General features: G+C 42.6%; 1 protein-coding gene across 1 annotated transcript; it reads right to left on the bottom strand.

The window, feature by feature from the left end:
* Window positions 1-9,189: 9,189 nt before the first annotated feature.
* LOC139445599 (non-structural maintenance of chromosomes element 3 homolog) lies at window positions 9,190-26,704 on the bottom strand. The gene is made up of 9 exons (XM_071226759.1): window positions 26,557-26,704; window positions 24,346-24,540; window positions 22,437-22,500; window positions 21,156-21,235; window positions 19,966-20,066; window positions 18,574-18,656; window positions 15,388-15,430; window positions 13,238-13,415; window positions 9,190-10,877 (listed from the first exon to the last, which is right to left on the bottom strand). The coding sequence occupies exons 1-9, from the start codon at window positions 26,602-26,604 to the stop codon at window positions 10,794-10,796; spliced, it is 876 nt and encodes a 291-aa protein (XP_071082860.1). The 5' UTR covers window positions 26,605-26,704; the 3' UTR covers window positions 9,190-10,793.
* Window positions 26,705-27,007: the final 303 nt, after the last annotated feature.

The raw sequence follows: 27,007 nt of genomic DNA, 5'->3' as shown, positions 1-27,007 counted from the left end.
TTTTTTTTGTATTTTATTATATTCGGAAATTGTGTATATTTATTCGAGATAAGTTTCGATCTATATTCATAAAACGCTTCAATTGAAACAGGTAGTGGAATTCATCGGCTATAGCTGGCGACATACACAGTTTACACGTCCTAAATTCTCTATCCATACCAAAGCAACGGCCAACTTCGACAGGTAGATTATGGTTACAGGTTCTATGTTTTAGAATAAGTAATAAATTTGTTTAGATAGTAGACGAAAGACGGGATATCTTTTAAATATTTATAATATAACCCTTTTGAACTTCTCTCGACGTCAGATCTCCAATTTTGATAAAACTGATCGTTTAAAGGTTTTTCTAACTGAGAAGTTAGCCACTGGCTGGAAATGCTTTGTGGGTCATGACCTACAAAGGACAGACCACACTTATTATCTATAGTCCAAATAGGAATATGTATCTAAGGCGTTCTTCATATGTAATCTAAGGACTTGACTGACTTACATGCAGCTTCTACCGCTCTTAGTGTTTGAGGAAGAGGAGAGTGACGCATTTGTAGACGCTAACCATCTTAGCAAAACCATCGAACACAAGTGTGGCACTCACAACCAGAGAATAAGTGATTCGCAATGATGAATTTCTTACCCTATAGCTAAGACACAACACGGTATGAGCCACTCATCCACTACCCCAGTTCCTCCGACTCAACAAGATTGTGTATTAAGTCCGTTGTTGTTTATATTTTTCATAAATGAACTTACTATAAAGCTGCAAAATAGTTGCCAACATGCGATATTTGTAACACAAGAAATAATGGACATTATGCTCCATCTCTTTGCTGATGATGTTGTCATTTTTTGCTTTTCTGTAAACGGCTTGCCAAAACAGTTAAATGTATTACGGAGTTCAAAATGGAGTATTGAAGTAAATCTGAATAAAACCAATACTGTAGTTTTTTTAGAAAAGGTGGTATTGTTGCAAAACATGAAAAGTGGTTTCTTGGTCCGTCTGCCTTGAGTGTAGTCACTTACTATAAATATTTAGGTCTTATGTTCTCCTCTAGATTGTCATGGTCTATGGTCTGTGAGAAATTAGCTGTTCAAGCGTCGAAAGCCATTATGCCTTTGAAAAAAAGTTGTGTGTCTTTTTTCACAGCATGTACCATTTTGGAAGGCAGAATTATGTCGATACTTTTGTATGGTACTGAAATATGGGGTGCTAAGTATTACGCTGCAGCCGAAAAATTTCATACTTCATATTTCAAATGTTTTCAAGATGTTCGTAAGTTTGCCTCAAACAAGGCAATACTTGAAACAGGCCGTAGTAATATTTTTGATGCAAGCCAATTAAGGGTATTTTAGTATTGGATTACTACCTGATAGATACCCATATCAGTGTTACAAAATGTTAACGGTACTTGATGATAATGGTAAAAATAATTGGGTTTCAGATGTGAGAAATCTATTATTTGTTAGTGGCTTTTGAAATGTTTTGATTTCCCAAGATGTGGGAGATCCACAGTTATTTCTCTATTCATTTAAGCAAAGACTAAAGAATATATTTTGTCAACATTGGCACAAAAGTATTTCTGAATCACATCATCTTAGCAATTACAGCAAAGTAAAATCACTGTTACAAACTGAAAGATATTTAACTTGTTTAAATGATAAAAGTTCAATCAGAGCTTATTTTAAACTTATGTAATATAATGTAAATGTATGTTGCAGGTCCAAAGACGGTGATATTGTGAACTCTATTTGTACAAACTGTTCATTCGGAGAAGTAGAGGATGAATACCATGTCTTACTTATATATGAAACGTATTTCCATTTAAGGTAAACATTTCTCCACATGTTGCAAGGTATGTTTAAAGACTGTCAGTTAATGATAAATCTGCTAAACTCTGCTGTTTCTGTATTCTTAAAACATGTCTTTATAATGAGGAATGTGTAACTTGATTTAAAATATAATCATGTACATCACGTGACTAATGTTAATATCCAATCTGCATTGTACTATTGGCCTTGATGCCTAAATTACTGAAATAACTGTCTGCCTGTCTGTCTGTCTGTCTGGTATTAGCCACTCATGCACTACCACCCGTAACTCCGACTCAACACTGGACCACACGTGCCTCTTACTCAACACTGGACCACACGTGCCTCTTACTCAACACTGGACACACGTGCTTCTCACTCAACACTGGACCACACGTGCCACTTACTCAACACTGGACCACACGTGCCTCTTACTCAACCCTGGACCACACGTGCCTCTTATCCAACACAGGACCACACGCGCCTCTTACTCAATACAGGACAAAACGTGCCTCTTACTCACCACTGGACCACAGGGGCCTCTTACTCAACACCGGACTCTTACACAACATTGGACCACAGGTGCCTCTTACTCAACACTGGACCACAAGTGCCTCTTACTCAACACTGGACACACGTGCTTCTCACTCAACACTGGACCACACGTGCCTCTTACTCAACCCTGGACCACACGTGCCTCTTATCCAACACAGGACCACACGCGCCTCTTACTCAATACAGGACAAAACGTGCCTCTTACTCAACACTGGACCACACGTGCCTCTCACTCAACACTGGACACAGGTGCCTCTTACTCAACACTGTACTATACGTGCCTCTTATCCAACACTGGACCACAGTTACCTCTTACTCAATACAGGACAAAACGTGCTCCTTACTCAACCCTGGACCACAGGTGCCTCTTATCCAACACTGGACCACACGTGCTCCTTACTCAACCCTGAACCACAGGTGCCTCTTACTCAACACTGGACCACACGCGCCTCTTACTCAACACTGGACCACACGTGCCTCTTACTCAACCCTGAACCACATGGGCCTCTTACTCAACACTGGACCACACGTGCCTCTTACTCAACACTGTACTATACGTGCCTCTTATCCAACACTGGACCACAGTTACCTCTTACTCAATACAGGACAAAACGTGCCTCTTACTCAACACTGGACCACACGTGCCTCTTACTCAACACTGGACCACACGTGCTCCTTACTCAACCCTGAACCACGGGTGCCTCTCACTCAACACTGGACCACACGTGCCTCTCACTCAACCCTGGACCACACGTGCCTCTTACTCAACACTGGACACAGGTGCCTCTTATCCAACACTGGACCACACGTGCCTCTCACTCAACACTGGACCACACGTGCCTCTTACTCAACACTGGACACAGGTGCCTCTTATCCAACACTGGACCACAGTTACCTCTTACTCAATACAGGACAAAACGTGCCTCTTACTCAACACTGGACCACACGCGCCTCTTACTCACCACTGGACCACACATGCCTCTTACTCAACGCCGGACTCCACGTGCCTTTTACTCACCACTGGACCACACGTGCCTCTTACACAACCCTGGACCACACGTGCTCCTTACTCAACACTGGACACACGTGCTCCTTACTTAATACTGGACCACAAGTGCCTCTTACTCAACACTGGACCACACGTGCCTCTTACACAACATTGGACCACACGTGCTCCTTACTCAACACTGGACCACAAGTGCCTCTTACTCAACACTGGACACCGGTGCCTCTTACTCAACCCTGGACCACACGTGCCTCTTACTCAACACTGGACCACAAGTGCCTCTTATCAAACACAGGACCACACGCGCCTCTTACTCAATACAGGACAAAACGTGCCTCTTACTCAACACTGGACCACAGTTACCTCTTACTCAATACAGGACAAAACGTGCCTCTTACTCCACCCTGAACCACACGTGCCTCTTACTCAACACTGGACACACGTGCCTCTTACTCAACACTGGACACACGTGCTTCTCACTCAACACCGGACTCCACGTGCCTTTTTCTCACCACTGGACCACAGGGGCCTCTTACTCAACACCGGACTCTTACACAACATTGGACCACAGGTGCCTCTTACTCAACACTGGACCACAAGTGCCTCTTACTCAACACTGGACACACGTGCTTCTCACTCAACACTGGACCACAAGTGCCTCTTACTCAACACCGGACTCCACGTGCCTTTTTCTCACCACTGGACCACAGGGGCCTCTTACTCAACACCGGACTCTTACACAACATTGGACCACAGGTGCCTCTTATCCAACACTGGACCACAGTTACCTCTTACTCAATACAGGACAAAACGTGCCTCTTACTCAACACTGGACCACACGTGCCTCTCACTCAACACCGGACACACGTGATCCTTACTTAACACTGGACCACACGTGCCTCTCACTCAACACTGGACCACACGTGCCTCTCACTCATCACTGGACCATCCGTATCTCCGACTCAATAGATACACGTTAGTTGTTTCACGTTGGGATGTCTCAGGCTCCTTCCACTACATCTCGCAAAAAAAACCGCGATCGTCAACACAATGTCATTGTATACTATTCAATTGTCAACACCGATGTGAATGCAATATATACTGGCAGTAACTACAAGTCTGCAACATTGTGCCGCGTTACAACTTAACGTCTATTGGTTTTCATCCTTTGATAAAAGGTCTCCCTTAAGAAGTCTACAACAAAGAAAATGCATCATACAATATACCGTAGGTTGTTCTTACTTACCAGACAATTCATAAGAAAGCAACTTTTAGTTCCGTTACGAATGATACATCGATCTCATCTTACAACACAGTTAACACTGTGCAAGATTTGATGCCACCAAAGAATTTCCAAGATGGCTACAGCAAGCAGCAATTCTTCTTCATCTGGGTAGATGGGAGAGTCTATCACTGACAAAGAGGGGTGCGATATTGAACAATACTACAGAACCCTGTACGGAACAAGGGGAAATCCGATATACCCACATATGAGCGTTCGCGCTACTTCGTTTTAAATATTAATATTTCAAAGCCATCCCGAAAGATGATACTTTCCTCTATCTTTGAGACAAGGCGTCGTTGCCTAGCAACTTTTTTGAAACAGTTGTATTTAAACTCAGTCATGATGGTTTCGTGTCCTAGGAACATCTCATCTTTATCGATATTTCCTGACCTCTTGGCACTGCTAATCGTGTGTGGCAGGTTTTCAGAGGCGAACATTATCAGTCAAGGATGTTTCTACATCAATATTTCGAGGACAGTATGGGTCTCGGCGCCCCGAGTACGCCACACTTGTCGAAAATGACAAAACAAAATGATGACCGGGTGGATGTCAGGGTCGGATTTGGAACCGCCGGAGGACGAAAAAACGTTTGCTTGATTTCAGAACCATGCCCAACTTGGTTTCTTCTGCTTAGACTGAAGAACCAGGTGGACGAAGACGTCCCGGCAGCTCAATGACGCTGCAACGGATCAAGCTGAATGAACTTCTACTGATGTGTACATACTAATGATCACTATACACTGAAATGCATGTCTGCGCTAATAGTTTAAAGGGCGGTCGGGTAGCCTAGTGGTTAAAGAGTTCGCTCGTCACGCCGAAGACCCGGGTTCGAATCGCGACATGGGTACAGTGTGTGAAGCCCATTTCTGGTGTCCCCCGCCGTGATATTGCCGGAATATTGCTAAAAGCGGCGTAAAACCATACTCACCCACTAATAGTTCAAAGCTGCAAAACCGGATATTGTTTTACTTAGAACTATCAGCCGAAATATGTTTTATCTATACAATACATTGAATAAGTTAATGCTTGTGGCTGTAAATTTCTTTTTTTTCAACGAACAATATGAAGCATTATTATTTTCTTCAAGAGTTGTCGGGAACAATACATTTTTCGATAAAATCCCATGGACTATAGCTGAGTGCGGCGTTACAAAACATACATATTATTCAAACCATAATAAACTCAGGGACACTAAGCTACAGAATGAGCCTCAGAAGAAACATTGTCGTCTTTTTGAATTCACCAAATGTGCGATTAATATCTTATTCCCGGTTAAAAATAAAGTACAGCGTTTATGAATACTGGGTGAAAATAAATATGTAACGGAAGTTTATACTGCAATGTGTTCAGCAAAGTAATGCTTGCTCAGGGACAATTGAGAAGATGGAATGTGAGTGTGTTAGTCATAATAAGGATTGACTGTATGTATTGCTATAGACCTTAGACCCGTGAAGATCCGGGTTAGATAAGGTCTTCAGCAACCCATGCTTGTCATAAAAGGCGACCATGCTTGTCGTAAGAGGTGACTAACACTAAGGGATCGGGTGCTCAGGCTCGGTGACTTGGTTGATGCATGTCATCGTATCTCAATTACGTGGATCGATGCTTATTCCAGGCCACAATGTTATAGTTGAGTGCAGACTGTATGTAAGTAATCGAGCCTGGACCAGACAAACAGGTGATCGCCAGCAGGCGCAGGGGTCCACGCTATTTTTAGCACGATGACACATAATCAGCCACAGAATCGGCTTCCATAATGAATCAATGACGATTTTGTGAATTTTTTGCGCTTCAAGAAACAAAAGTGTCTTCCTAAAAAACACATATCGATCCCTGAATTGTCTAGTCCAGACTTGATTATTTACAGGTCGACGTCAGGCTGGAATATTGCTGAGTGTGGCATTTAACACCAAACAAATAAACTTCTGGACCACCCTTGCAGTGGAGGACTGGACCCCGTTCCACAAAGCCATCTCAGCGCTAAGGTGATCGTAACTCCCATACCTTAAGACTGGCTTATTATAGCCGTAGCGCTAAGATCGCTTTGTGGAACATGGCCCTGCTTGGCAATTTAATAAACAAAATACCAGTCCTGTGTCGAGTTAACGTATACCTACAAACAGAATCTGACTATCAAAGCAATATACATCTTATACACTCTTTGATGTCCAACATTAATCACACTTAAACTTATGTCTTACTGTAGATTTAGAACTCATCGAAAACATCGTACAACAAACAGCCCCATAAATCGATACGGCCATTTTAGAACCTGTTATCAACTGCTTTATTCTAGAGAACAACACATCAATGACAATATAACCTCAGTACCGACGCCCACAGTGTTAATGTCCTCCTTCTCGTCTGCGATGTCTGGGTCGACGTCAAGGACGGATCTGAAGGGCGTCACAGCTACAGGCGTGGAGTATGATGTGCTCTTCACAAGTCAGATTTGGGGGAGAAAGGAACGCTTGCATGATTTCAGAACCAGAGCAAATTTGACCTCCCCTGCTTAGACAAGAGCCACGTTGCGGTGGGTGCAAGACGTCCCTGACGCTGCATCCGATCAAGCTGCATGAACTAACTTAATTTTACTGATGTACACATACTAATGATCAATATACTGTGAGAATGTCCATATATTAGATATTATGGCTCGTTTCCCACACCATACCATTGCCAATACCGCTGTCAACGCGCTTGATGTTGCACATACTGCACGTGAAGCACAATACCCATGGAAAATCTAAAAACACATATCTTGAACATTGCAGGCACACGATTCTCACCACAGGCTGCAAGCTCATTACAAACAAATATCATGGCACGTCGTTAATGTCTGAAGTATTAAAATGGCAGATTAAAGGAAAAAAAGGCAGGAATGTCTTGTAGGGAAACTAGACGTCCCATACTGCAATTACATGATTAGTGCAGAAATACCGAACAACAAAATAGGTAAGATAGGCCACGCCCTAGTCAGCCTCGTAAAGCATCCAGGAGAGAAGATGCAGTATTATTAAGGCTCGCTTTGACAACAGTACAGTATTAAAGGCACAGCTATTTCAACCAGAACCGTCTGCAAACAGCTGGATACATAGTCAGAAGACCAATCAAACGTCCCTTGTTAACTCATGCCCATAAAGCGGCTTGTTTGGCATGGTCTAATCAAGTCTGAACTTGCATACTGCATCATGGCGGCGAGTCCATCTTTCTGAAAGTCGGTTTCTTTCACACATGGTAGGCGGACGTACACGGTGTCTGGAGGCAGGCTAATACAGCAATTGCTGCACACAACATTCTACAGACTCATCCTAATGGTGGGGCAATTGGTAATTGTATGGGATGTGTTCCAATCAATTGTAAATTTGACTTGATCACTGCAGCTTAATCTGACCAGACCTCGATATCAGCTCGAATCTTGCAGAGGGCAGTTATCACCCATTTTGACAAGCACACGTTGGCTTTTAATGGTTTGATTTTTAACACCACACTCAGCAATATTTCAGCTATATGACGGTGCCCTGTAAATAATCGAGTCTGAACCAGACAATCCAGTGATTGACATCATGAACATCGATCCGTGCAATTGGAATACAATGACCTGCATAAACTAAGTAAGCAAGACTTGCTACTTTTGCAACCAGTGTATGTCGGTGTCCACTGTATACAGCTTTGGCTGCTCTCTGCACATCACTTGTTTCAATTTGATATATTCTTGACAAAACACTGTCAACAGTTCTATGAATATTTTATATAAACCAACAATACATCAAGGATGATCACATGTATGACTGCCAAATGATGATAGTCAAAAGTTACCAAATGACTGTGTTTTCTTTCAAAATGTAACAACCATTATTTGTATGCAGGAAACATATTGTGAAAAATCATCCTGAGGCAACGCCCGTGGCGTCCTGATGATACAACTACATACAAATTTTTGTTTATATTTATATTAAATACAAACATGATGTTTAACATGTTTAGTTCTGAAACATTTTGTTTGTTTATTTGTTTGTTGTTTAACGATGCACTCAGCAATATTCCAGCTATTTGATGGCGGTCTGTAAATAAGCAAATCGGGACCTGACAAATCAGTGATTGATGTCATAAGCATCGATCCACACAAGTGGGATACGATGACAGGCATCAACCTAGTCAGCGAGCCTGACCACCCGATCCCGTTAGTCGCCTCTTATGACAAGCATAGTCACCTTCTATGAAGATATGGATCTCTATGAATACAGTCTGGTGGTAGTTTAATGAATTAATTTCATTAGTTGGCAAACAATATCTGTCCCAATATTTTATCTGGGTGGTGGATTATTTTGTTTCTAAATTAAACTCTTAAACTAACTTCCTATTGAAACTTGGTCTGCTTGGGCATTGTATTTAGCACTGGTAGTGATGATTTGACACTTAAGTCAGCAGACGCCATCAACTTGCTCACACAGAAAAATATTTGCAATGAAGGTTGACGAGCATACCAACTGGTGTGTGAATGTTTTCTTTTATCCCGAATTCCAGTTTTTAGTGGCGATTGATTTTGTTAACAAACTCATACTGAACAATGAATGATCAAAAAAAGAGATGTGAGATAATGACTTGATGAGAGCTATGACAGTTTCAGCATGTCAAAGATGCGAAAGCATCAACCATACTGGCATCACCTTGAACCTTTACGCTCAGACACCATGATGAAGGGGAGACCACAAGGTTACCGAGATGTCCCTGGGAACATCAGCTGGACTGTTTTCATCAGACTACAGATGCATGTTTATCTCCTTGGCATCACCTTGAACCTTTACGCTCAGACACCATGATGAAGGGGAGACCACAAGGCTGCAGAGATGTCCCTGGAAACATCAGCTGGACTGTTTTCATCAGATCACTGATGCATGTTTATCTCCTTGGCATCATCTGGAACCTTTACGCTCAGACACCATGATGAAGGGGAGACCACAAGGTTACCGAGATGTCCCTGGGAACATCAGCTGGGCTGTTTTCATCAGATCACTGATGCATGTTTATCTCCTAATCAGGTTCAGAACTTTCACAGCGGACAAAATGACACTAAAAACACTGAATGTATTCATACACAGGCACAGACTGTTACATTTGGCACAAGAAACAGGTTCTCTAAGAATGACCTGTGAAGTATCACCCGACATCATCATCCCTGCATTGCTCATGTGTGTCTTCAGGACTGTAACATCTGTTAAGGCAGTGACTGATCTCCACTGTCTGGATTCTGGATTCCACATATTTCCAGTCTTCATGAGATCACGTGAGGTCTCCACTATCTCAATCACTTGTCTGGTTTTCGGGAACTCACACTTGTGTCCAGTCTATACTATCTAACAGGTAAGTCTAGTCACAGGATCTCACACACTTGTCTAGTCTCTGTGTTCTCACGTGTCTAGTATTGATCACCTCACATATATGTTTAGTCTCTGAGCGCTCACATGTGTCTATTCTCTAGGATTTTACATGTGTCCGGTATCATTCACGTCACATGTGTTAAGTCTCTGGGATGTCACATGTGTCCGGCATCAATCACTTCAGGTGTATCAGGTCTCTGTGATCACACACGTGTCAGGTATTGATCATTCACATGTGCTAAGTCTCTGTGATCTAACATGTGTCCGGTATCGATCATTCACATGTGCTAAGTCTCTGTGATCACACATGTGTCCGGTATCGATCATTCACATGTGCTAAGTCTCTGTGATCTCACATGTGTCCGGTATCGATCATTCACATGTGCTAAGTCTCTGTGATCACACACGTGTCAGGTATCGATCATTCACATGTGCTAAGTCTCTGTGATCTCACATGTGTCAGGTATCGATCATTCACATGTGCTTAGTCTCTGTGATCACACACGTGTCAGGTATCGATCATTCACATGTGCTAAGTCTCTGTGATCTCACATGTGTCAGGTATCGATCATTCACATGTGCTAAGTCTCTGTGATCACACACGTGTCAGGTATCGATCATTCACATGTGCTAAGTCTCTATGATCACACACGTGTCCGGTATCGATCATTCACATGTGCTAAGTCTCTGTGATCTCACATGTGTCCGGTATCGATCATTCACATGTGCTAAGTCTCTGTGATCACACGTGTCCATGACCTCATCAGTTGCCGTTCTCTACAGGTCCTTCTGACTCCTGCATGTCATGGAACTGGGACGTCCACCTCTCGGCATCCATGTCGTAGATCTGAAGCACAGTTAACACTTACATCAGTGGGACCTAGGACAGGACTGCCTAAGGAGACACCACATCAGACTCAATTCCTCTCCATTGGTAAAATACATGCCCCTTGACAAATCCATAACTTTAGGTATATTAACGTGAATTGGTAAATATTTAATTCCAATTAAGAATTTCAATTGACATTTACTGCAGACTTGGGGCCTAATATCGGCCTCTGTGAACGTGTAGATAATTCCCTGATTATACTCAAATCACTTCACATATTGTGATCACAAGACAAAGGGCTGCAAATTTCAAACAAAGACACCAACATGTGCTACGCAACCAACATTGCTCAACTTCACCTGATGCTGTCAACAGGACCATGTGCCCCAACAAACAACATGACATATTCCCGAAGCAAGGGTTGTTTTTGTTGTTTGATTTTTAACACCGCTCTCAGCGATATTCCAGCTATATAATGGTGGTCTGTAAATAACTGAGTCTTGACTAGACAATCCAGTGATTGACATCAAGAGCATCAATCCACGCAATTGGGATCGATGACATGCATCTACCAAGTCAGCGAGCCTGACCACCCGATCCCGTTAGTTGCCTTTTACGACAAGCACAGTCGCCTTTAAATGGCAACTGAGGCAAGGTTAAGTTAAGTCAGTTAACTGACTATAAAAGTCTAGGTTCCACCCTCTTCCTAGGCCGAAATTATGGAGTCACATTTTGGCTGGACTAACAATCCATGCATAGTCCAATCCAAATGGACTAACGATTTCAACATCTGGTTCGTAAACTGCCATGAAGATTTCGGTTGATTGCAGGATTTGCAAAGCATGTGTTCTGTCAACTTTGTGTCAACAGATATTTTCCTTATCTTTACGTAACTTGATGCACTTTGCGAAGTGTATTGTTATTACAATTTAGATCTTGATTATTGATCAGATTATCTTGACTGGGCGCGCCATTTTGTTTGCTACAAATGCAGTTGATATTAGAAGGGGAATCTGATTGGTCAAGAAGAGAGACATATAAGGGAAATAACACGTAATAGCCACTGCTGGCGCTTAGATCGAACCCAGAAATTCCAGCCTAGTTCGGCAAGGGTGGAAACTGGACTTTTACAGTCAGTTAACTCTCTTGCCTCGGGAAGACAACATGACTGATCACAACAATACAACATGGAGCATGTGGAGGCAAGGTGTGTTATTCCAGAAAAATCTTACTCAAAATAAGTCTTAAGGAAATCCATTATCCGACGGCTCTATCTTTGGTGGACAAGAACAAAAAATGATACAAACAGAAAAATCAAACAAATACACATTTTTAACTTCTGAAATAATTAGTGATCAAACGAACAGAACAGAGTCCCTGGCCACTGCAAAAACCTTATAGAGAACAATCACTTCTCTGACAGAAGTAAATGCATGTTAATGCCAAACCAGTTAACCATGTTAACATCCTGAACTTTAAGGCTCAACAACACAAAGAACTTTATGCCAAATCATTTAAGTACTGACTTTAATATTGTCTGCTATTTAATCCTTAACAGACAAAAATGGTTGACAACATTGCAAATCAGTGACGTCATTCAGAGCAACAATGCAACACAAGCCCGTCCACTCTAATATCAACCAATCAGAAAACAGTACTCTGTTAGTGGGCATGGCCTATTTTAATGCAGACATAAAAGCAAAGTAAATTGCTTGGTTAGCTAATCAAATGCCACGGAATCACTAGCAAATGCCCATTTATCTGGCCCAACACATCTTGCCGAGGCAAGAAAGTTAACTGACTTTAAAAGTCCAGTTTCCACCCTTGCCGAACTAGGCTGGAATTCCTGGGCTCGATCGTAGCGCCACCAGTGGCTATTACCAGTTATGTCCCTTCTAAACCTCTCCTATGGACCAATCAAATTCCATCTCTCGAATCACTTGTGTTTGCTTCACACAAACTGGTGGCGCCCTGATCAATAATCAAGTTCTATATCGTGATAAAACGGGTCTTACATCGCGAAATGCATCAAATCACATGAGCACCTAAATTAAGAACATGAAAAGATTTGGAAAATATCTGCTGACGACGAGTTGGCGGTGCACATGCTTTGCAAATCCTGCAATTGATTGGACTATGCATAGACTCGTTAGTCCAGCCAAAATGTAACTCCATAATACCAGCCTAGTTTGGCAAGGGTGGAAACTGGACTTGTATAGTCAGTTTACTCTCTTGCCTCGGGAAGATGGGCCCAACAGTACTGAGCAGCACAAACTTACTAAACGTGCTACAGCTGATTGGTAGGCCAATAATCTTAATACCATGAAATGTGGGCCTTGTTTTATGAATAATTAAAGAACAAACACAGTCCTCCCTACCTGGCTGACAAAGGTTAGACAGTGTCTTTTAGATGTCTCTAGTTGTGCCCTTTGACCCCACTTGAACTCGAAACTTGGCGGGTCCACATTTTGTAGGCGGATATATTCGATGTAGCCTTGCCGTACAAACTCCTGGGTAATTAGCTTCTTGGCATCTCCAAAAGTTGGATGAGGAAGGCTGAACAGGAGATAAGACACATGCTGTAGCACATCTTTGTTCATGATACCAATCACTGGTTTGTCTGGTCCAGACTGGATAACTTCCAGAATGACATCATATAGATTGAATATTGCTGAGTGCGGAGTCAAATAACAAACAATAGCTAGAATCACAGTACCCTGTAGATAATCAGGTTTGATATCACACAAACCTGTGGCCGATAGCATGAGCAATGTTCCAGTGTTTGGGGACACAGAATCAACCAATCCACACATTGTACCCTTCTGAGAAAGTCAGTATTGTTAACACTGCACAATGTTCTTGTTTATTTGTATATACCAGTTTTTCATCGGTAGAATTGGGCCAGTAATTCATGTGTCTGTCAGTCCCTAAGGATCAGCAGATACAGTACCTTACACATCTTTGTTGTTGACATAACATCTGTGATATTCATATCAGAACAGTTTTTGAACAAAGTCAGCTTGTCTGTTACCATCAGGGTTGCTTCGAGGTTAAATATATATTTGTAGTTACTAAGTCTTGAAATAGATAAAAAAAGAAGAGAAAAGACTGAACTTTCTGTGATTTACGTGTAGTTACTTCAGAGATGACGTCATTGTATTGATCATGATGTTTAAAGAATCACAACCAGGCAATTTTCAAAGGTTTTTTGATTTGTTGAAAGTTGTGACTGACAGAAATTAGGGGGTAGGGTAATTTTTAGGGTTGCCAGTCCTGGTGGACTGGCAGTTTCAAAAACAAGCAGAGAACACTGACTGCAGTCAGCATTATTTCAACTAAAAGTCAGGGCCAGGAAATCAAATTTACCCCTGAATCCACAGGGACAGCAAACAACCGATCTCCCTTTAAGCTGGGGTGTGTCGACAATCACAGGGTCTTGGTACCTACTGAAGCTTGCTGGGACAACGCAATTCTAACTCTGGATGTAATACCTGAGTGAGTGAGTGAGTTAACACCGCAGTCAGCAATATTCCAGCCAGATCATGTGGCCTGACAGTCTGACACTCCATAAGCCATAGAGCATCAGCACTCGATCTAAGGAAATGGTTTTAACTTGCACCAGGTGCATGTTGACATGAAAAGCTTGTTGCACAAGACAAAACCAGGCTGCACCCGGGTCCAGTAAATGTATTGAAGTTGATACATAGCTGCATAAACAAGTCTAAAAAAGTAAATTCAATGATCTCTGGTGTCTGTGTCATGTGTCATGAATTACACATACCACAGCGATCTGTGATGTAGCATGGTAACTAAAGCTAAGAGGTATGGATTAAGTTTAACAGCATTCCAGTCATATCGAGGTGTGTCAGCTTAATGTGGGAGGAAAGCCCGAAGTGATGCAGGTCTCAGACGTTTACAACTTTGATAAAACCCACGAGCACGGGTACGGTGCTGACAAACCTAACAACATAATTGGGGCAAACCGAGATTCGAACCCACAATCATAGGTTTCTGGCGTGCCCAAGGGACGCAACTCTGCACAGTAAATCGAAATACCTTGGACAACTGGGCTACCCATGCCCCCTAAGAGGTATGCAGTGTTTTCAAAGACCATTGTGTGGACAAGCAAAAGTTAGTCAACTCAAATTTTTTTCAACATGCATTTGGTGCTTGTGGACATATATATATTAGGTTGCCTCTTTCAATAACAGATTGAACCGGTGCATGTTTTATATTGTTAAATGGAGCCCTGAGCATATCCATCCAATCCATGGCTCAGATAACAAGTATGAAGTAACATCTCCTAAAATATACTACTCAAAAAGAAGTCAGAGAACAACTAAATCTTTAGTATACATCAGTAATGGGTTATCATCACCATCATTTTGACTGAGATTAAAGAGACTGAGAGTTGTAGAATTGTAAAGGATTCATAGCATCACCCTTGACACTTGCAGACAATTCATGTTAATTTTGGTACATTCCAGACAAATGTTGATAAAGACCTGAAATACGAGCAGCAACTTACTCAGGCTCAACTCCCAGTTTCTTCAAGGCGTGCCACATCTCAGCTGAAATATGTAGGAAATGCAATCAGTTATGCCAATCAATAAATACTTAATATGGTATAGTTATTCTGAATGTCAAAGGTATGCAATCATTAATAGAACTTGATGCTCAGGGTTACAACCATGCTGTCTAGCAAACAGTCTAATGAAGCTTATCATTATTTCACAGTGTTACTGTGTATTAAGAATATGTCTTGCCCCGCCAATGTCCCTCTACTCACAGGCCTGCCTGATGTCTACACTACCCCCATACACAGCCTACACTACAACCAGCCCCACCCTGCCTATTTCATCACAGTTATGAATGTAGTACCTCTAACCCAATAGACAGAATTCTATCCCCCCACACCCTCCACCTTTCAGGGCTACTCACCGTCCTGCATGTTAACCCTTGCCCTCTTGACAGTGCCCCACCCTGCCTTGCCCCACACTATCCAGGCTACTCAGTCCTGCATGTTAACCCTTGCCCTCCTCACAAAGCCCCACCATACCTTGCCCCACACTATCCAGGCTACTCAGTCCTGCATGTTAACCCTTGCCCTCCTTACAGTGCCCCACCCTGCCTTGCCCCACACTATCCAGGCTACTCAGTCCTGCAAGTTAACCCTTGCCCTCCTTAAAGTGCCCCACCCTGCCTTGCCCCACTCTATCCAGGCTACTTACAGTCTGTATGTTAACCCTTTCCCACACAGTGTCCCCACTCAGCCCTGCTCTGCACTATTTTGGCTACTGAAATCCTGCATGTTAAACCTTCACAGCCTCACATTGCCCCATCCCACCGACTCTTATCCAGGCTACTCACAGTCGTGCACGTTAACCCTTCACCTCCTTACAGTTCCCCATCCCACCGACTCTTATCCAGGCTACTCACAGTCGTCCACGTTAACCCTTCACCTCCTTACAGTTCCCCATCCCACCGACTCTTATCCAGGCTACTCACAGTTGTGCACGTTAACCCTTCACCTCCTTACAGTTCCCCATCCCACCGACTCTTATCCAGGCTACTCACAGTTGTGCACGTTAACCCTTCACCTCCTTACAGTTCCCCATCCCACCAACTCTTATCCAGGCTACTCACAGTCGTGTACATTAACCCTTCACCTCCTCACAGTGCCCCATCCCACGGACTCTTATACAGGCTACTCACAGTCGTGTACATTAACCCTTCACCTCCTCACAGTGCCCCATCCCACCGACTCTTATCCAGGCTACTCACAGTCGTGCACATTAACCCTTCACCTCCTCACAGTGCCCCATCCCACCGACTCTTATCCGGGCTACTCACAGTTGTGCACATTAACCCTTCACCTCGACAGTTCCCCATCCCACCGACTCTTATCCAGGCTACTCACAGTCGTGCACATTAACCCTTCACCTCCTCACAGTGCCCCATCCCACCGACTCTTATCCAGGCTACTCACAGTTGTGCACTTTAACCCTTAACCTCCTCACAGTGCCCCATCCCACCGACTCTTATCCAGGCTACTCACAGTTGTGCACGTTAACCCTTCACCTCCTCACAGTTCCCCATCCCACGGACTCTTATCCAGGCTACTCACAGTCGTGCACGTTAACCCTTCACCTCCTCACAGTGCCCCATCCCACCGACTCTTATCCAGGCTACTCACAGTCGTGCACGTTAACCCTTCACCTCCTCACAGTTCCCCATCCCACGGACTCTTATCCAGGCTACTCACAGTTGTCCACGTTAACCCTTCACCTCCTCACAGTTCCCCATCCCACCGACTCTTATCCAGGCTACTCACAGTTGTGCACGTTAACCCTTCACCTCCTCACAGTTCCTCATCCCACCGACTCTTATCCAGGCTACTCACAGTTGTGCACATTAACCCTTCACCTCCTCACAGTTCCCCATCCCACCGACTCTTATCCGGGCTACTCACAGTTGTGCACGTTAACCCTTCACCTCCTCACAGTTCCTCATCCCACCGACTCTTATCCAGGCTACTCACAGTTGTGCACATTAACCCTTCACCTCCTCACAGTGCCCCATCCCACCAACTCTTATCCAGGCTACTCACAGTCCTGCACGTTAACCCTTCACCTCCTCACAGTTCCCCATCCCACGGACTCTTATCCAGGCTACTCACAGTTGTGCACGTTAACCCTTCACCTCCTCACAGTTCCTCATCCCACCGACTCTTATCCAGGCTACTCACAGTTGTGCACATTAACCCTTCACCTCCTCACAGTGCCCCATCCCACCAACTCTTATCCAGGCTACTCACAGTTGTGCACATTAACCCTTCACCTCCTCACAGTGCCCCATCCCACCGACTCTTATCCGGGCTACTCACAGTTGTGCACGTTAACCCTTCACCTCCTCACAGTTCCTCATCCCACCGACTCTTATCCAGGCTACTCACAGTTGTGCACATTAACCCTTCACCTCCTCACAGTGCCCCATCCCACCAACTCTTATCCAGGCTACTCACAGTTGTGCACGTTAACCCTTCACCTCCTCACAGTGCCCCATCCCACCAACTCTTATCCAGGCTACTCACAGTTGTGCACATTAACCCTTCACCTCCTCACAGTGCCCCATCCCACCAACTCTTATCCAGGCTACTCACAGTTGTGCACATTAACCCTTCACCTCCTCACAGTGCCCCATCCCACCAACTCTTATCCAGGCTACTCACAGTTGTGCACGTTAACCCTTCACCTCCTCACAGTGCCCCATCCCACCAACTCTTATCCAGGCTACTCACAGTTGTGCACATTAACCCTTCACCTCCTCACAGTGCCCCATCCCACCGACTCTTATCCGGGCTACTCACAGTTGTGCACGTTAACCCTTCACCTCCTCACAGTTCCTCATCCCACCGACTCTTATCCAGGCTACTCACAGTTGTGCACATTAACCCTTCACCTCCTCACAGTGCCCCATCCCACCAACTCTTATCCAGGCTACTCACAGTTGTGCACATTAACCCTTCACCTCCTCACAGTGCCCCATCCCACCGACTCTTATCCGGGCTACTCACAGTTGTGCACGTTAACCCTTCACCTCCTCACAGTTCCTCATCCCACCGACTCTTATCCAGGCTACTCACAGTTGTGCACATTAACCCTTCACCTCCTCACAGTGCCCCATCCCACCAACTCTTATCCAGGCTACTCACAGTCCTGCATGACATTGCCGTTCATGTAGATGAGGCTGAGAATCACCATCAGCAGGCCTGTCTTGGTGTTGTCTTCTTCGGGCCTGAAAAACATGAATCATGGCAATCCTAGGAACATATTGGAATGCTGGAAAATGACAAGAATATATTTCAACAACCTGGGGATGGGAAGAAGCACTTCTGTCACTTTCCATTTTGGTCATTTTAATGCATACTGAAACAATCATTCCATTTCTTCAGTACCCTTGACATTTACTATTTTGATAATTACTATTTTGAATAAAAACAAATAAATACATTAGAATGAAGCAATTGCATTTGATGTACCTTTGATGTGAAATATTCATGCAAAGCAAATGTGCATGGTCTTTGAAGTCATGTTTTGGGGGCTATTTAATTAAAAAATATCAAATTATTGGTACTGGTTATTCAACTGATTTCCAGACCTTATTTCTGAAAGTGCCATAAAAGTGAGTGAGTGAGTGAGTTTTGGCTTTACGTCGCTTTGAGCAATATTCAAGCAATATCACGGTGGGGGACACCAGAAATGGGCTTCACACTTTGTACCCATGTCGGGAATCGAACCTGTGTCTTCGGCGTGACAAGCAAACGCTTTGACCACTGGGCTACCCGACCGCCCCAGTGCCATAAAAGCCAATCAGGGGCATCATTAATTAACAGGATATGCAGTCAGCATGGAAACTGTATTCTTCACTAAAATATGCTGCTGCTGCTGCTGCTGTGGCCATTTTGCATATTTCAAACTGAAAACCACTAAGCTGCAACTGGAGACAAGCAAACATATCTGTTTGCTTGCAGATGTGGATTGTCTGTGTCTATATCAACATGACTGCTAGCAGTACTACCTACCACAGGAGATGTGGGTTGTCTGTGTCTATATCAGCATGACTGCTAGCAGTACTACCTACCACAACAGATGTGGGTTGTCTGTGTCTATATCAACATGACTGCTAGCAGTACTACCTACCACAGATGTAGGTTGTCTGTGTCTATATCAACATGACTGCTAGCAGTACTACCTACCACATATGTGGGTTGTCTGTGTCTATATCATCATGACTGCTAGCAGTACTACCTACCACAGCAGATGTGTGTTGTCTGTGTCTATATCAACATGACTGCTAGCAGTACTACCTACCACATATGTGGGTTGTCTGTGTCTATATCATCATGACTGCTAGCAGTACTACCTACCACAGCAGATGTGTGTTGTCTGTGTCTATATCAACATGACTGCTAACAGTACTACCTACCACAACAGATGTAGGTTGTCTGTGTCTATATCAACATGACTGCTAGCAGTACTACCTACCACAGCAGATGTGGGTTGTCTGTGTCTATATCAACATGACTGCTAGCAGTACTACCTACCACAGCAGATGTGGGTTGTCTGTGTCGTTCTCCAGTCTGTTGAGCAGGATGAAGCTGCCCTTGTACTTATCCTGTAGTTCGACAACATCAACCCCAAAGACCTGAAATGTGGGAAAACATCAGTCCTAAGTCCCAACTGAAACCTCCCTGCACGATTCAGAGCTCCAGATAACTTTTGAGCTATTGAGTTTTTACTCAAAGGTTTCTGTTTTAATTGGGTTATTACATTTTTCATTGGGTAACCAATATTTTATCACTCATTTATTCAGCACTCTATGGGTTTTTCCCAAAATTACTGAACATTTTAAGATTAAAAAATAAAATAAATAATGTTTTAGATGTATATAACTGTTCTAAATATATAGGCTTGACTTGGAAAGTAAATTGGCTCGTAATTGTGTTTCGGAATTTCGCATGCTGAAAAAACTACACTGGGTATCTATGGGTGCTGTTTTCATACATTTTAGTTGTTCATTTAATGTATGCGTTTCTGTACGCAAGTTAATTGAAAGAAATTGGGTTTTGAATATTTTTGGCGGGTATTTTACGTAGATACACTGCTTATCTGTAGCTCTGATGTTTTGTACAGAATCATGCATCTGCTTGTTCTCTTATACACAGTTGTTTCCCAAGTAAGGTCTTCTGACTAACTCCTAAACTCTAGGATATTTTTGGTTGAAAGAGGATTCCTTTACTGAAAACATTCTCTAGAGTACCATGTTAATGCCATCTTGTCAAAAAGAATGCAAATTTAAAAAAAAAAGAATTATATTGTAGTGAACACTGTTTCAATGTTCGTGTAATGAAGTTAACATGACAACATTTAGCTGCATGTAGGTTCTGACTTTCTATCATCATGATCATGGTCTATCTTCTACCTGATAATTCAAGACAGCTACACGATAAATTGCAAAGAACAGTGAAGAACAAAGCATGGTTATTTTCACAACAGAACGTTGTCCTATCATGTCATTTCTGGAGTTGTTCGGTTTTTTTATGCGCTGGCAACTTGACGTCATATAGTGGATGACGTTATTGAGAGGGAAGTTTCTAGTAAGTTGTTCCCCATAGATGGGGGTGGAGTGGAGGGCAGGGATGAAATTCTGAATCTACACATTACTATTGCCTCATCGAGACAAAGTTATTAAAATGTTTTACAAACAAGATGAACTGTCAGTTGTCCCACTCACCCTGGCTAGCTTCTCCTGTGCCTTCTTCATTATATGCGCAAAGGCTGACCGGTGTTCTTTCAGCACATTCTTGTTGATGTCTGTAAATGTCAGTATTTCAGTAACATCATGGTGTGTAAGCTTACTATGGGAGGAAAGCTTGTAAGTATTAGATGTTTACCACTTGCTGACAAACTCTGAGTGAGCGAGTTAGTTGGATTTTTAATGCCGCTTTTAACATTATTCCAGTTATATCGCGGCGTGTCAGCTTAATGTGGGAGGAAAGCCCAAAGTGATGCACGTCTCAGGCGTTTACCACTTCTGTGAAACCCATGAGCACGGGTATGGTGCTGACAAACCTAGGGACATAATCAGGGCGAACCAGGATTTGATCCCACAATCATAGGTTTCTGACGTGCTCAAGGGACGTAACTCTGCAGAGTGAATCATGGTGCCTTAGACGACTGGGCCACCTGTGCCCCCTGACAAACTATGAAACAATCAGAGAACCCTGTATTCAAACCCATGATCATAGAATAAGGAGCACTGAGGGTGAAGAGGGACTGCTGGCAAAACAAGTACCATAATCAGAGGGAATCAGTGATTCAAACTTATGATCACATCGTGACAGCATGCCTAAGGGAGGTAACTCTTCACATCAATTTGGGTCATCATGGGCCTCCTTCAAAGTGTCAACAGTTTGTCATACATAAAAATAAAAACTGATGTTTGTTTGTTTGTTGTTTAGCGCCGCATTCAGCAATATTCCAGCTATATGGCAGCAGTCTGTAAATAATCTAGTCTTGACCAGTCAATTCAGTGATTGACATCATGAGCATCAATCCACGCAATTTGGGATACAATGACATGCATGAACCAAGTCAGCGAGCCTAACCACCCGATCCCGTTAATCGTCTTAAAACTGAAAGAGCTTTTATTAACCGTGTGTATCTTTAGGAGTCTGGTAAAGGTCTGTTCAGTCTAGTAAGCTTAGCTAACAATACTCAATATCATCATGATAATTACACAAAATCTACAGAAATGATGCTAAGTTCCAAAGTACTTAGCTGTGACTGCTCAATATGAGTGTCTATTTCATTTTTGAATATAACATGTAAATATCTGAGTAATATGTGAAATCTAAGGGCATCACATTATCTTACGACTGTGACATTTGAAACGTTATTTTGTCTTTCAGCATGTTCAGATACTGATGTAATTTGTAAAGAGCAGCAAGTAATTATTGCTATGAAATAGTCACTACTCTCTAGATCTTTCAACTGAAAGTAAACTTTGCCTTACCCAGTTTTTTGATTGGATAATTCTTCTGCCACACTATCAGCAAATATTGCACAAGATCATTTACCTGCAAAGAAAAGAATTGGAAAAGATTTGAAATTGGTAAAAAGACTGATGGCTGATTGAAAGTCCTAACTATTTAGAACATGATGTATGAATCATACATGAATTGCCTTCTTCTCTGTAGCCTTCAAGTAACCACTCAGTAACCAGTAGGTAGATATAGTTGTATGGAGGCGGGGAACTTTTCTATCCAAGACGCTTGAAGGATTGTGAGTGAGTGAGTGGAGTGAGTGAGTGGAGTGAGTGAGTGAGTGAGTGAGTGAGTGAGTGAGTGAGTGAGTGAGTGAGTGAGTGAGTGAGTGAGTGAGTGAGTGGAGTGAGTGAGTGAGTGGAGTGAGTGAGTGAGTGAGTGAGTGAGTGAGTGAGTGAGTGAGTGAGTGAGTGGAGTGAGTGAGTGAGTGAGTGAGTGGAGTGGAGTGGAGCGGAGTGGAGTGGAGTGGTGTGGAGTGGAGTGGAGTGGTGTGGAGTGAGTGAGTGAGTGGAGTGGAGTGAGTGGAGTGATTGAGTGAGTGAGTGAGCGAGCGAGTGAATTTGGTTTAATACAGCTCTAAATAGAATGTCAGTAAATATCATGGCATATCAGCTTGATATGTTAAGAAACCAAGACAACCAAACCAAGACACATAATCAGTTTGAACTAGAGATTCAAACCCATGATCTTAGGTTTCTGGCATAACTGCAAACAACTACAGTGCCCTAGACAACCGGGCCACCCGTGTCCCCAGGGGTTCAATGTTTTTTCAGAATGACCATATATTTTAATGAGTCAAAACTGAATTCAAGCAAGTCCAGTTCCAGAATAATATTACAGCAAAAGAATCAAACCAAATCCCAAAACTATACAACTCATTTTGTCAGTGGAAATACTAGTCTGCATGTGGGAAATACAAAAACTCTTACGCGTGGACAAACATATCAAATGACATACTGTTATAAATTATTCTTCACCAATTATCACGATCGCCAGAGAAACAGCTAATTGTTTTAAGTGTAATGTTAAATAAACTAGAACCAAATCAAACTTTCATATAGAATAACATATTTTGATTTGATTTTATGATACATAATTATTCCACATAATGTTCACACTTTTCATTCAAACACACTGGTGATTAGCGATTTGCTAACAGTGTGTGACTTCAGTTATGCATTCACATAGAATGTTGTGGCAACATGGTTGTATGGTTAATTGGGAGGACAAGCCTCGTCGGTTTGTTAAATAGAGAAATCATGTGTTAATGTTGTAAACAATGAATGTAAGAAGCAGGATTCTCTGTAATTTTCGATGTAGTAAGCTCGGCCATGGAAACACATACATCATGAAAATAAATAGGAAAGTCATTAGACTCTTAACCTATAATTTTAATTATGTCTAATATTGATGTGTCCGGAATGTCAAACTGACAGATTTTTTAACCCTGGGTCCCCACGAGGGTACCAACTTCAGCGTTCGAAATTAATTGATTACTGGGATCCTTGAGGTTATATCCTCGAGTATTTGAATCTACATACAACAATATTGACAGATTAAATATGAGTAAGTATTTGTTGTTTAACGCCACACTCAGATATATTCCAACTATATGACAGTGGCCAGTAAATAAGCGAGTTTGGACTAGACAATTGAGTGATTGACATTGCGATCATAAAACGATCCATGCCATCAGGGTATGGTGACACGCCAAGACCACCTGAACCATGTGGTTGCCTTTTACGACCAGCATAGGTTGCTGGGGGCCTATTCAATCTCGGAATCCACACAGAATTATGAACCTTGTCTTTCACGCTTAACTTTGAACTTTGTCTTTCATGCCTAACATTGAACACTGATACATCTATCACAACTCACTTTCCTGTCAAGTTCTGCCCTGTCAATGCCTGCGGCAGCCTTGTCAGCTTGTGTCTGACTGGACAGCTGTCTCTGGGTGGACGCTGGGGCCTGAGACGATGATGGACGTTGACTTGTGGACGGACGCTGACTAGACTGGGAACTTGTCTCTCCTCTTGAACTGCTGCGGTCATTTCTGGCAGCCGATGGATGAGCCTGATATTGGAGACAAATAGCGGACATTGGTGATATTGCATACAAAGGTAAACACTCACTGAAAATTATCATGTTAATGATTAAAGCTGATTAAACTAGTTTCTAAGGCTTAAAAAAACGAAAAAGAAGTGGTTCTCGGGCAACAGCTTTTGAAAACAACCAAAACAGGATGAAAATATGAAAAACTCTTAAATTTTGACCTTATTATTATTTTCTTACACAACAAAGCACTTTAAGAGTACTGCACTTACCCAGGTTCACTTTTTCAGATCCATTTAGCACTGTGCGGGCTCGAACGTGCATTAATTAGCCGACGCTCTACCATGGACCAAGTAAGTGAGTGAGTTGGGTTTAACACCGCTTTTAACAGTATTCCAGTTATATCATGGTGTGTCAGTGCGTGGGAGGAAAGCCCGAAGTGATGCAGTTCTGAGACGTTTACCACTTCAGTGAAACCCACGAGCATGGGTCTGGTGCTGACAAACCTAGAAACATAATCGGGGCAAACCGGGATTCAAACCCACAATCATAGATTTCTGGCGTACCCAAGGGATGCAAATCTGCATATCGAATCGCGGGGCCTTACACGACTGGGCCACCCATGCTCCCTACCATGGACCAAGAGTGCCATCAAATGTAATTAGTGCTCGTTTAACGGGTAACTAGCAACTCATTAACATGCATGCGCAATTATGGAAACAACGAAATGTGCATGCCTGTTACAGACGTCACAACCTCTCCATTCATCATTTCAAGGAAGCACTATCTGTCATTGTCCATCAAAATGAGTAACCAATTGAAACAGATTACTCTCATAGGATTATCTTAACTGGATTATTTGTAACACAGTGAAAAGGTAATAATCTATGGCTAACCCTAGCCCTCACCTGGCTAACCCTAAGGAAAAAAAAGAAGGACTTGGATCGCCAAGGTGTGTCAGCTCCCGAAGAGTGAGTGAGTATGGTTTTACGCCGCTTTTAGCAATATTCCAGCAATATCGCGGTTGGGGACACCAGAAATGGGCTTCACACATTGTACCCATGTCAGGAACCAAACCCGGGTCTTCGGCGTGACGAGCGAACGCATTAACCACTAGGCTACCCGACCACCCCCAGCTCCCGAAGATCAAAAAGGTGTGTCAGATCGGCAAGCGTGTCAGCTTTCTTAGATCTAAAAGGGGTGTTGGATCACCAAGGCATGCCAGTTCCCTGAGACGGATGCAAGTGCATTTGAACACAGTAATGGTACAGTGAGATAGCGGCAGCGCTATAGCCATAGCTACAGGTAAGCTGCATATTTGCGTAAAATACTCCCCCAAACTATTCAAAACCCAATTACTTTCAATTGACTTGCGTACAGAAATGCATGCATAAAATGAAAAACTCAATTGTTTGAAAACAGCACGCATAAATACCCAGTGAAGCTTTTTCAGCATGCGTACAACGGAGCTAATTTCTGAAACACACTTACGAGCTAATTTACTTTCTGAGTCAAGCCTATATTTAGAACAGTTATATACATTTAAAACATTATTTCATTTTTTTTAAAATCTCATAATGCTTACTCATTTTGGGAAAAACCTAATAGAGTAATGAACAGATGAGTTAAAAAATATTGGTTACCCAATGAAAAATGTAATAACCCAATTAAAATAGAAACGTTCGAGTAAAAACTCAATAATAACTCAAAAAGATATCTGGAGCTCTGCCAGCACCTTGATTTAAAGTGTAACAACAATGCAACAAAAATTTGACCTCTGATTGTGACCAGGTCGAGTAATCAATCATTATTCAGTTCTATTTTCACTTTAAACATTGACTTTTGTCTACGAGTTGGGAGTGGCAACGAATACTCGATGCCTACGAATTGGTTTGGTTACGAATGCACCTACATCCTATGGTCTCACATCTGAACAAGGATTTGAATTGTTTTTAGATCTTTCCAGGATTGCAGGAAGTGTTCGGTGTTATCCGACTGTGTAGAAACTAAACTCCTTGAATAAATGGATCTACAAACCGATGATTTGGGCTTTTCATGTTTCCCCGCTGGTCTCTTAGGAGGCATTGTGATTTTGACTTTGGATTATGACTGTTTAGGTGGACACATTTTCTTTTCTGATCAAGATAAATTTCGCTGTAAACATTTTTGAGTAGTGGCGGGAAGTTCAGAGTTACTTCCCTTCCAGTATTAACAGCAATGTTAGATTGGTTTGCCTGCCTCGGACCGCATGCGCTCCTCACCTCACTACATAAATGGCGAAGAAATTGTGCTTGGCTTGAACGATCTTGAGTTATATCATTTTTATTCAAATGAAAATAGTGTATATGATAATAATGTATATATAATTTTGTATATTTTATCAACCGTTGTTACTCATAGTTTTCGAGAATTTTAATGGACTGCAGGGCACTTTTGCAGAGGAAATTGTACTTAGGCTACGGAGACGGAACCGAGTCATCTACAGAAC

The sequence above is a fragment of the Haliotis cracherodii genome, unplaced genomic scaffold (genome assembly GCF_022045235.1).
Source record: "Haliotis cracherodii isolate W230 unplaced genomic scaffold, xgHalCrac1.p SCAF_6, whole genome shotgun sequence".
Lineage (NCBI taxonomy): Eukaryota > Metazoa > Mollusca > Gastropoda > Lepetellida > Haliotidae > Haliotis > Haliotis cracherodii.
Note: the sequence above shows the minus strand (reverse complement) of the source record. Positions and strands in the feature narration are given on the sequence as shown.